The 12,987-nt window shown below is 44.1% G+C and overlaps 1 protein-coding gene across 3 annotated transcripts in view; it reads right to left on the reverse strand.

Moving 5' to 3' along the window:
* The window catches only part of LOC139448173 (TSC22 domain family protein 3-like), a 78,400-nt gene that overhangs the window by 15,012 nt on the left and 50,401 nt on the right, over positions 1–12,987 (reverse strand). For 2 of the 3 annotated variants that reach the window (XM_071229693.1, XM_071229695.1), the window contains exon 2: positions 8,504–8,533. The exons of the other annotated variant lie outside the window; for it this stretch is intronic. In XM_071229693.1, coding sequence (XP_071085794.1) covers positions 8,504–8,533 — 30 coding nt within the window. The remainder of the gene's footprint in view (positions 1–8,503; positions 8,534–12,987) is intronic. 3 annotated transcript variants of the gene reach the window in all.

The following is a 12,987-nucleotide window of genomic DNA, read 5'->3' on the forward strand; positions in this document are numbered from 1 at the left end:
TCGTAACTCGACAACAGCAGCTCAGAAACTTACGTAACTGTTGTACCGCCTTCCCTTCAACAAAGACTTACGTAGTCGTAACTCTACAACAGCAGCAAAGCAACCTACGCAACTCTTGCACTGCCTACCCTTCAACAAAGACTTACCTAGTCGTAACTCTACAACAGCAGCAAAGCAACCTACGCAACTCTTGCACTGCCTACCCTTCAACAAAGACTTACCTAGTCGTAACTCTACAACAGCAGCAAAGCAACCTACGCAACTCTTGCACTGCCTACCCTTCAACAAAGACTTACCTAGTCGTAACTCTACAACAGCAGCAAAGCAACCTACGTAACTGTTGTACCTTCTTCCTTTCAACAAAGACTTACGTAGTCGTAACTCTACAACAGCAGCAAAGCAACCTACGTAACTGTTGTACCGCCTTCCCTTCAACAAAGACTTACGCAGTCGTAACTCTACAACAGCAGCAAAGCAACCTACGTAACTGTTGTACCGCCGTCCCTTCAACAAAGACTTACGTTAGTCGTAACTCTACAACAGCAGCAAAGCAACCTACGTAACTGTTGTACCGCCTTCCCTTCAACAAAGACTTACGTAGTCGTAACTCTACAACAGCAGCAAAGCAACCTACGTAACTGTTGTACCGCCTTCCCTTCAACAAAGACTTACGTAGTCGTAACTCTACAACAGCAGCACAGAAACTTACGTAACTATTGTACCGCCTTCCCTTCAACAAAGACTTACGTAGTCGTAACTCTACAACAGCAGCAAAGCAACCTACGTAACTCTTGCACTGCCTACCCTTCAACAAAGACTTACGTAGTCGTAACTCTACAACAGCAGCAAAGCAACCTACGTAACTGTTGTACCGCCTTCCCTTCAACAAAGACTTACGTTAGTCGTAACTCTACAACAGCAGCACAGACACTTACATGACATCCCAAACGTTTAGACTTCTAGCCACAGCACTATCATCACATTCTGCATCAGACCAACAACCACTGAACTGCATCTCCAAACAGCTCCAGATGCCAAGTTAAATCAACATTAGGCTATCAACTTTTTACAGTGCTGTCTAAATCCAGACAGTGTTTAGAGCTCTCTCGACTTCAGTTTTATCTGTCCCTGGAAGTAGAACTTCAGAGCATTTGACCCGATTATCTACCTCCGGGCTACCTCATCAACAGCTCTATTCCATTCAGAGATTATTTACAGCTGAAACCTAAAGAAACACTGGTCAAACGCTTATTTGTGCTGCAAAGTGTCGGAACTACTTCTCCCTTGTGAAGCCTGGATACTGAGACTAATGACTAACCCAGAAAAAAGACAAATGTGTGGGGGATCATCTCAAAACTACTTACACAGTTTCTACTCTCCTCTTGTCTGCAAGTTTAAGTAGGCCATTCACTTTGTATTTGTTGGTTTACAAATTGTTTGGGCTAAAAATTCAACGTAGGTGGTCAAAGAAAAGAAAGAGAAACATTTCAATTTCCAGATTTGTGCTAGGGGGTGGGTATCTTGACCTGTTCCAAGGCCAATATTAATCCACAGGTCTTTAGCAAATATCAATTCCCAATTTGAATTAAGATTTCGCAATTCCTCTGAATTTACTTATAAACAAAGAAAATTCCAATTTTGATTGCATTTTCCCCCAATTTTCTCAACAGTGGCACTTATTTTGGAACCTTAGATAAATCCCTGTAGTATTTCTACAAATGCAAAACAAGTTTTAACAAGATACCGATTGTTTGGTTTCTTGTTGTTGTTAGAATAGGATTTTTATCCACATTATACACCTTTTCTTACAACCAGCGGTAATAAAATTTCAAAAACAATTTCACTATCCCTAATTGTAAATCAGAGTTGGACAAAAAAATATCTTGTGAAGTCATTTTTTCTTTCTAATTTCAGGGTTTGTTTTTTTTGTCAATTGGTTTTGTAAACCAACAAAAAGGATCATATGGCATTCCGTTAAAATATATATATTCCCAGTAACCTACACACAAACCAATGTTTAAAACAAATTAAAACCTTTCTCATGAAAAGTCCTTAAACTACTTTCCATGTTTTGAGATGGTCCCTGTCATGAACAATCCACAAGCACCTTGCAGACACTGGTAGACAGACTTATCTCAGCATCAGATGAGGAGGGCAAGCAACTCAACACACAGCTGTCAGCGCTGTGAGTGAGTGAGAGGGTTGGTTTAACCACTAAGGATCAAATTAACACAATAACTGTGAACCACTGATACAAGTTGTCAGAAACTTTGTCCTGATCAACACAAACGGACATGGACTACTTTTCCCTTACAGAAACTGGTAAAACGTATCATCAGTTCTCATAACAAGTTCTCCTGAAGTACAATTTCGTGTGTGAATCACAAAGTTTTGCAGGTGTAGGACAAATTCTTTTAGCCAAGAGAACCGTGAAGATCTGGGGTAGAATAGATCTTCTGCAACCTATGCTTGCCGTAAAAGGCGACTAAACTTGTCGTAAGAGGTGACTAACAGGATTGGGTGGTCAGACTCGCTGACTTGGTTGAAGCATGTCATCGATCCCTGTTCATCATATAGCTGAAACATTGCTGAGTGCGGCATTAAACAACAAACAAACAAATATTACCCACCAGCCTCTCTCAAATTGACATGACATCCTGACAATCTGCCTGGAGATCAAATAGCCACTTGCCAAATTTTCATGCTGTTGTTCAGTACTGTCTATCTTTAATTTTATCCTAATAGTCATGGATCTTTTAAGTGAGTGAGTGAGTGAGTGAGTTGGGTTTAACGCCGCTTTCAACAGTATTCCAGTTATATCACGGCGTGTCAGCTTCATGTGGGCGGAAAGCCCGAAGTGATGCAGGTCTCAGACGTTTACCACTTCGGTGAAACCCACGAGCACGGGTATGGTGCTGACAAACCTAGAAACATAATCGGGACGAACCGGGATTCGAACCCACAATCATAGCTTTCTGGCGTTTCCCCGATGTGTGGATTGATGCTCATGATGTCAATCACTGGATTGTCTGGTCCAGACCGCCATCATATAGCTGAAACATTGCTGAGTGCGGCGTTAAACAACAAACAAACAAATATTACCCACCACCCTCTTCCAAACTGACATGACATTCTGACAATCTGCCTGGAGATCAAATATCCACTTGCCAAATTTTCATGCTGTTTTTCAGTACTTTTCAATCTTTAATTTTATCCTAATAGTCGTGGATCTTTTAAGAGTTTGTGTACAGTCGTTATATGGCTAAAATATGGGCCACGCGCCACTAAATATTAACTGAATCCCTTGTGTTTGTGGTTATTCTTAACATGCTTTATATAAATGTATGGCTAAATAGCCGCAATTACATCCTGCTCAGAGTACCCATAATGAATTTCCATCCAAGAAATTGACTCTACATATTCCTGAGAGCTAAACCATGTTAAACAATTAGCGTGTGGGTAAAGCTTTAGATCCGCTGAACATCTTTGTACGGTTACTGTAGATTTAGCATCATAAGGATATAATTCAATAACAAGCATGTGTAATTGAATTCACAATATTAATAGCTGTACGATATTCTAGGAATGAACAACTACTGGTTAATTGAAACCACAACCTAATCAGCTATAAAGTTATCCCCAAATCATTTAATAATCTAAAACAGCTTGGACATGCACGATTTGACGTAACGCTTCTGACAAATATCGGAAAATCATGTGAGGAAAAAGAGATAGAGTGTTTGTGATACACTGCTATAGTTTAACATGGATACACCTTCCAGACACAGTATACTGACTGAGTCAACCAGCCCTTGTCTTATCCCCTTCATGCTGAGCAACAAACGGGGTAACAACAAGTTCCATCTATTGGTATGATGGTCTCTGGGCAGAGTTGGCCTCTGGGCAGACGCTCTACCCACTACGCCACGGAGTTGGCCTCTGGGCAGACGCTCTACCCACTAGGCCACGGAGTCGATCTCTGGGCAGACGCTCTACCCACTAGGCCACGGAGTTGGCCTCTGGGCAGACGCTCTACCCACTAGGCCACGGAGTCGATCTCTGGGCAGACGCTCTACCCACTACGCCACGGAGTCGATCTCTGGGCAGACGCTCTACCCACTAGGCCACGGAGTCGATCTCTGGGCAGACGCTCTACCCACTACCTACTGAGGCGGTCTATTGGCAGACGCTCTACCCACTAGGCCACAGAGTCGATCTCTGGGCAGACGCTCTACCCACTAGCTATTGAGGCGGTCTTTGGCAGATGCTCTATTCACTAGGCCACAGAGTCGGTCTCTGGGCACACGCTCTACCCACTAGCCATTGAGGGGGTCTCTTGGCAGACGCTCTACCCACTAGCTATTGAAGCGGTCTTTGGCAGACGCTCTATTCCCTAGGCCACAGAGGCGGTTTCCGGGCAGACGCTCTACCCACTAGCCATTGAGGCGGTCTCTTGGCAGACGCTCTACCCACTAGCCATTGAGGCGGTCTCTTGGCAGACGCTCTCCCCACTAGGCCACAGAGGCGGCCTATGGGCAGACGCTCTACCCCCTAGCTATTGAGGCGGTCTCTTGGCAGACGCTCTACCCACTAGGCCACAGAGTCGGTCTCTTGGCAGACGCTCTACCCACTAGCTACTGAGGCAGTCTCTTGGCAGACGCTCTACCCACTAGCTACTGAGGCGGTCTCTTGGCAGACGCTCAATTCACTAGGCCACAGAGTCGGTCTCTGGGCAGACGCTCAATTCACTAGGCCACGGAGTCGGTCTCTGGGCAGACACTTTATCCACTTACCATGGGGGCGGTCTGATGTGATGGCTAAATGTGGGAGGTCATGCCAAAACCCACAAGCACAGGTAAGTGTGATGTATCATGTAGCCTGTGATGATCGTATCATCTTGACACACTGTCGTGTACAAGTGCAACCCCAAGGACATCTATTCCCCTGTCAGCATCACCAGCCGACTGGCTCCGACGGTAGTCAAGTGTGAAGGTCACTGTAACTTCAACAAGTGTTCATCAAGATGCCTGTGAGATAGCTACACCAAAAAGCAATTGCTCAAACACTAAAAACTACCTTCATATTAAATTTATGAAATTGCCCTTCAGGGAGTACAAAAGGAAGTGAGCCTCATTATATAGATTGAAGGGTTGAAGAGAAACAGTATTGTGATGTGTAGACACAGATATGGTATGCATGTTGGAAACCAAAACTCAAACCTGTAGTGAAGACGGCAAACCCACAACCCACTTGGCTAGTGAATATCAGAAGGGAGACATAAGACGTGAAACAGAGAACGCTATTTTACAACTTACAGAACAGACTTTAAACAACCAGTTTTGAAGCTGGGCCAACATTTCTTACTGGGAATTTCTGTGGCAGACAATAAATAAATAGAATCTTGTGGGATGCAGTACTCTGAATATGAAACAAATCCAACTTCTCAGGAAGACTTTCCATAAACTAGAGTTCTGCACACGGATCTCAAAGAGCCCTCTGACAAACACTGCCATGGCAAAAAGCCAGACAGATTGAGACCTCTTGACGAAGCTTACATCAAGCCCCATCCAATCTGTCAATATTCATAAATAGGAGCATCAACCATAAAGAATCAATTCCCATGAATAAACTCATTCAGGACATGATCCAAACACCAGCTAATAACTCCAGACGTCCATAAACAAGAATTACGCCAGCGCAATAAGCTAATTATTTTAACGATGTTGGGTCAAAGATTTGTCCAACAAACATGTGCCAAGATGTTGAGAAAAGTACCCAAAGGATTGCACTGAAAGAAAACGCTCAATATCACCACTACCTAACCGAGGAACACAGATCGATAATGAACTACCAGCTCCAACAGTCGCTTGCTCTCATTATCAAGCAAGCTCTGAGTGGTGGGCTCCTCCCCACCTGGGACGCAGTGATCTTCCATCCAAACGGCCAGGCCTGAAGAGGACCAATTCGAGGGAGGTCAAATTACTGCGGGCCAAATGTGAGAGTGATTACTGCCTGTGTTAATCCGACCCAGAGCATTCAAGATGGTGGTGGAGCAGGATGAGATATCTAACGAGGATAGCATCACCTTAAAGGGCATTTTCAAGAAATAAAGTTCAGGGTCAGTGATGATATTCAGAATTCTTCTGCAAAGTGCTACACTGATCAATCAGCTGTGTTAATTATCCCTGAAGAAGTTCTAAATAAGACTTGGAGACCAGCATCAGTACATTCAAGTCTAATATTGACTAAATTAAGCAGAAACTAAAACCCTCATCTACATTATCTGAGTGAGTGAGTGAGTGAGTTGGTTTAACACCGCTTTTAACAGTATTCCAGTTATATCACGGCGTGTCAGCTAAATGTGGGAGGAAAGCCCGAAGTGATGCAGGTCTCAGACGTTTACCACTTCGGTAAAACCCAGGAGCACGGGTATGGTGCTGACAAACCTAGAAACATAATCAGGGCGAACTGGGATTCGAACCCACAATCATAGGTTTCTGGCATGCCCAAGGGACGCAACTCTGCACAGCGAATCCCGGCGCCTAAGACGACTGGGCCACCCGTGCCCCCATCTGAGTGAGTGAGTGAGCGAGTGAGTTTGGTTTTACGCAGCTTTTAGCAACATGACGAGCGAACACTTAAACCACTAGGCTACCCGACCGCCTCTATATCATCTGAGTGAGTTAGTGAGTTTGGTTTTAGAAATATGACGAGCGAACGCTTAAACCACCAGGCCACCCGACCGCCTCTACATTATCTGAGTGAGTGAGTGAGTGAGTTAGGTTTTAGCAATATGACGAGCGAACGCTTAAACCACTAGGCCACCCCACCGCCTCCACATTATCTAAGCAGCAGTTATTTACAAGTTTTGGAAATATCATATTGTGTGATGGATTGCGTCACGGTTACTGGAATACAAGGGAGGAAGAACACATCAAAACATGCTTGTCATGTTCATCAAGTGGAGTAATTTATTAATATGCTGAAACTATCACAATCTACACATGACAACGTCACAAAAACAACCCATGCAAACTCCTCGAAAGTGAGGGCAGGATCTAACCTGGGTTGGAACATTCACATCAGACTCACACAGCATGTTAGTTCTGCTGTAAAATGAGATACTTATTGGTTTTTAAACTTATTTTCATCATATCCCTTCAAGTGTCAGTGAGTGACCAATCTGAGGAGTCGAAACCAGGGCTTCAGTGTGACGAGCTAACGCCTTATCCACTGGGCTACCCCTCTGACCTTCAGGAGTTGGTAGAAGGGGTTAAAGGGTCTGTTTGGGGCTGAAGTGTCAAACCTGCAGACCCATGAATCATTAATGTTTAACATAATGACAAGCACCCCTTGACTTAGATCCCTAATCCTTAACACTGATAAGGAATATCTTTATTCTCTAAGACTACGAAACTAAGAAGACAAGAAGATGACTTGAAGGGTTATTTGAAAAGAAATTGTATGACATCATTGTTTTATACAGTGTCAGCTATATCACATCTATCCAGCCAGGTTCAGTGACACCGGGGTTGGACAGAGCCAGCATTGGACAACGCACTTATAAACGAGGGAGTTAAAAGTCATTGGAAAAGACTTTCAGTTACACCCAAGTGTGCCAGTGGATGGAAAGTCTGAAAACCAAGAACCATCATCCAGGCAAATCTGGGGTTCGAACCCAAGGCTAGCAGAACCTGGCATGTCTAAGGGAAGCAACTCTTTGCATGGTAACCATCACCTTGGGTCACCACTAGCGTCAAATGAGAGTTTGGTCACTGATCTGAGCTGGTCCTGACAGGTGGTCACACTGCTTTTCATTGGCAGACATTGCTCACATCAAACCATCGTTTTGGTTCCTCTTAACAAGACTTAAACCAGTCTTTCCCTGGAACATTTTGAGTACAGTTACACTGGTCGGAAGCAATGATCCAGCCATATCACAACAGGGAACACAAGGGCTTCACACACTGTCAACATGTTGGGAATCAAACCCTTGCCCTTTGGCGGTATGAGCCCACCATATAACTGCAAGGCTACCCAACCGCCCTTACAAGGATAGCATAACAGCTTCAGATCAGGTTCTTCTCTAGGACATAACTGTCATCCAAAACGTCCAAAATTTTAATGTCCAGGATTTTATTCAAATCTGTTAATCCTATACAATAACGTCCTTTTCAAAAGGGGATAACATCATGAAACCTGCCCTAACTTCATTCGTCTGTGGAAAGACCACTATCTTATAACCATGCGTCACACCATGGAATGAATGGCACTAAATGAAAAAAAACCAGATGAAGAAATAAAAAACAAAAAACAAAGAGCTATGAATGAATCTACAAGATTCTGAAACAAACAGGAAAATGTGAGCAGTGTTAATCGCTGAAGACCATTGGATTAGGATTAGAGTTAATCACACTGGATTAAGTCACACTCAAACAGTCCTGGTACTGAAACAAGGGCGGCAGTGAACACAGTCTAGCTAGGAGACCAAGTAAAGCTTTACCCGTGGAGACTAGCATTGAGAGTCCTGCACCTGAAAAAGCCAATTGAATTCAAAAATTGTTTTAAAAATCATTTATTGGACACAGAAATATTTTAAAGAATGAATGAGTTACAATGAATTTGAACACGGCTGATGTAAGAAGCAAGGAATGTCAGTCATGATGAGTAGGATATGTTATTTTGAAAAGATGTTTGCAGAAGCTCTGACTACTTATTGAATCTACCTAGTCCTAGTTACCAACCATCCTCAAGACAGCAGGTGCTTGTTCAGAAAAAGTCTTGTCACATTATATTCCTCTTCACATCGAGATGGAAAACAATTAACTTATGATGAGAAACTGTGAAACTCCCGCTCAGGCAGATTTCCCACAATGTTATCGCAAGGGTATCAACATTCTCAGGGGCCAACTTTCCACCATGGACAAGCCTGGAGAAGCAGGCCTGGCTAGCTGTGAAAGGGAGTGAGTGAGTTTAAGGCCGCTTTTAACATCATTCCAGTTATATCACGGCGTGTCAGCTTAATGTGGGAGGAAAGCCCGAAGTGATGCAGGTCTCAGACGTTTACCACTTCGGTGAAACCCACGAGCACGGGTATGGTGCTGACAAACCTAGAAACATAATCGGGGCGAACCGGGATTCGAACCCACAACCATAGGTTTCTGGCGTGCCCAAGGGACGCAACTCTGCACAGCAAATCGCGGCGCCTTAGATGACTGGGCCACCCGTGCCCCCCACATGGTCTATGAAGGAGATCTTGTAAAGTGAAGTTTGGCTTAACTCAACACCGCATACAAGTACACCAGCCAAGCCTTAGCTACATCAAAATAATACATAATTCCTTTTAAAATAATGTTCCAATTATGTAAGCAATGAAAATATAAAAGAAATAATAAAGTGGATATTATGAAATCTTCCATATGCCAAAAATCGTCAAATTTACGCTTTTTTAGTTCTTAATCTGGACATTATGAATGTGTTAGCTTACATGTTTTAAAACAAAAACTTAACTAAGTTGTAAATGCATTATATAAATAATGTGATAAAAATTACTTTTATATTCATATACAGTAGGATTAGGCCTTTCAAATGGGGAATAACATATAAAGAGTTAACAGGGGCATGGGTGGCCCAGGCCTCTGAGGCGCCGCGATACGCTGTGCAGAGTTACGTCCCTTGGGCACACCAGAAACCTATGATTGTGGGTTCGAATCCCGGTTCGCCCCGATTATGTTTCTAGGTTTGTCAGCACCGTGCTCGTGGGTTTCACCGAAGTGGTAGACGTCTGAGACCTGCATCACTTCGGGCTTTCCTCCCACATTAAGCTGACACGCCGCGATATAACTGGAATAGTGTTAAGAGCGGCGTTAAACCCAACTCACTCACACTAAAAGAGTTAACTGTCAAACTGCTGAATTAAGTTAGTTGTGACACTCAATCTAAGGGTTAAAGCCTTTAAGGACATTATTTCTGTGTTATCATGGCTTGTCAGCATCAAGTGGAAAGAGTGAGTGAGTTTGATTTTACAGGGCTTTAAGCAATATTCCAGCAATATCACGGCGGGTTACACCAGAAATGGGCTTCACACATTGTACCCATGTCGGGAATCAAACCCAGGTCTTCAGCGTGACGAGCATCAAGTGGAAGAGAAAGCTGTGAAACAGATCATAAACTTCACCACTGCGATCACAATCAGGACAATCTGGGATTTAAACCTCTGACAACAGATCCTGGTAACAAAGGGGGCTAACTCTGCACACAGTGCCTCTGACCAAGACTACGAGAAGCTAAAATGCCACAACAGTGCCATCATACACACAGTTATTATAACCATGCAACGCAACATTGACGGGAGCGTGGTGACAATGTTTACTGACTCTGTGATGAAGTGTTCCCGGAGGGCTAGGTGGAGACACCGTCCACCCATCAATCACAAAAATACCTATCAGCATATTATCAACAATACCGACATGGTCGCGTAATAAAAGCGTGATAAAAAACAGCATTGTCATGATAATACAATATCTCGACAGCCTTTATTCTTTTATCTAAACAACAGCATCCTGCCAGGAAGAGGGCCACTTTAAAACATGGACAAAAACAGGTATGTCAATGTCAAGGTCTTTGTAGCAGAGTTGGCCAGAAGTTCTACTCACTGGACCGTAGCTATGTCAACAGTGAAGGGCGTCTATTACCAGTTTCTTTCAACCAGGGTATTATAGCGTGGTGTAAACGGGTAGTGTAAATTTGTTGAATTGTATGTAGGTATTAGCGTATAAAGTACGTACAAAATTGGATCACCTTGTCACCCTGGCGACTCTTACGGTGGCAACCCATCTGCTTTATGTTTGAGTGAGTGAATATGGTTTAGCAATATTTCAGCAATATCACAGGAGACACCAGGAATGGGCTTCACATATTGTACCCATGTGGGGAATCGAACCTGGGTCTTCGGTGTCACAAACAAACACTTTAACCACACGGCTACTCCCATCCCAACATTTTTAGACCACTAGTCCTCATAATGATAACATATAGCAAACCTTTAAAAATTGGTAATTTCTACTGGTCCTTATGATACGCTAACTCTTGGGCAGTTTGGCAAGGACTACAGGACAATTTGACATGCGCCCAAAGCGCTGAAAGACAGCTCACAGCTTAGCTTGACTCAACGAACAGGTATGAGTGAGTGAGTGAGTGAGTGAGTGAGTGAGAGAATCACCAACAGAACCTGACATGGTGACAGAGTGTGTGATGTATTGCTTTCACCATGAAAAGAGGAAAGCCCCAAGTGATGAAGGTGCTGGGCACTTACAACCTTGATGAATCTGACAAACCCAGAACCATAACTCAACTCTCCACACAAATTGTGGCACCTTAGACGACCGGGCCAATATTCAACGGCTTAGACAACCGGGCCAATATTCAGCGCCTTAGACGACCAGGCCAATATTCAGCGCCTTAGACGACCGTGCCAATATTCAGCGGCTTAGACGACCGGGCTAATATTCAGCGGCTTAGACGACCGGGCCAATATTCAGCGGCTTAGACGACCGGGCCAATATTCAGCGGCTTAGACAACCGGGCCAATATTCAGCGCCTTAGATGACCGAGCCAATATTCAGTGTCTCAAACGACTAGACCACCGGTCTTATTCATATGGTATAGTGCATGATTACAATGTTACTCAATTGCACCCAAGCTCAAAGGAAAGTGTGATATTCGTATATTTGGAAGTACGGCTCTGATGGAATCCAGCAGTGAGGCCAACCAGTACATTGAGTGGCTGAATCTGCAATGTTGGAAGCTAGAGAGCTCGTGGGATAATTCTCTTGAAGCCTGCTACCTGGCAACTAATTGACCCCTCACCCCACAGTCAGCATATTAAATCACTCAATGGTGTCTTGCCACTACTGACACCAATCACTTTCAACCGAGCCTATAAATCCAGCGTCTGAGAGGAATTTGCCGCTGCAGGAATCTGCCGGAAGAGATTCTCATTAGTATTGCTGCACTGTCTGGGAACAGGTTTGAAAATTGTGATATTGTCGAACAAACCTGGGCCCTGTTCCACAAAGTGATCTTAGCGCTACGACAGTTGTAAGTCTATGTTAAAGTATGGGAGTTACGATCGACTTAGCGCTAAGATCGCTTAGAACGGGGCCCAGATAGTTTAGCATTAAACTTTGGGATAATGGGTAGAAGAAACATTTTAGAAATTGTCTCCACTGCAAGAGTTGTCATGACGACGGAGTGAGTGAGTGAGTGAGTGAGTGAGTGAGTGAGTGAGTGAGTGAGTTGGGTTTAACTCCGCTTTTAACAGTATTCCAGTTATATCACGGCGTGTCTGCTTAATGTGGGAGGAAAGCCTGAAGTGATGCAAGACGTTTACCACTTTGGTGAAACCCACGAACACGGGTATGGTGCTGACAAACCTAGAAACATAATCAGGACGAATGGGGATTCGAACCCACCATCATAGGTTTCTGGCGTGCCCTAGGGATGCAACTCTGCACAGCGAATCACGGCGCCTTTGCCGACTGGGCCACCCGTGCCCCCAATGACGACAGTGACTACCGTCTAGAGACAGTCTAGTGACAGTCCAGACTGTCTGGTCTAGTGACAGTCTGGAGACAGTCTAGTCAGAAGCAGAGTCCAGTGAAGCTTCTTTATATCCAGCAACGTAAGTTAATATATGCCCACCAAAATGGACTGAAAAAGATGTCAAGTGACCAATTCAGGCCAGCAACCTGTGGTAGCCTACATCACAAAGGGCAACAACACCAGGCTTAGGAATACGGACAACAAGCCGCCTCAAGGTTAAGATAAGGTAGCTGGCTAGAACGTCAGGGTTTTTCAGGAATTGTTATTGCAGGGTGGGCATTATAATGTCAGAGTTGGCTTCCCTGCATCAGGTAGCCCTGTTGCTGTGCAGCCCGTGTCTCTGTCAGAACTCATGCATGGCAGCCTACCATGGATCACATCTGG

The sequence above is a fragment of the Haliotis cracherodii genome, unplaced genomic scaffold, assembly GCF_022045235.1.
Source record: "Haliotis cracherodii isolate W230 unplaced genomic scaffold, xgHalCrac1.p SCAF_7, whole genome shotgun sequence".
Lineage (NCBI taxonomy): Eukaryota > Metazoa > Mollusca > Gastropoda > Lepetellida > Haliotidae > Haliotis > Haliotis cracherodii.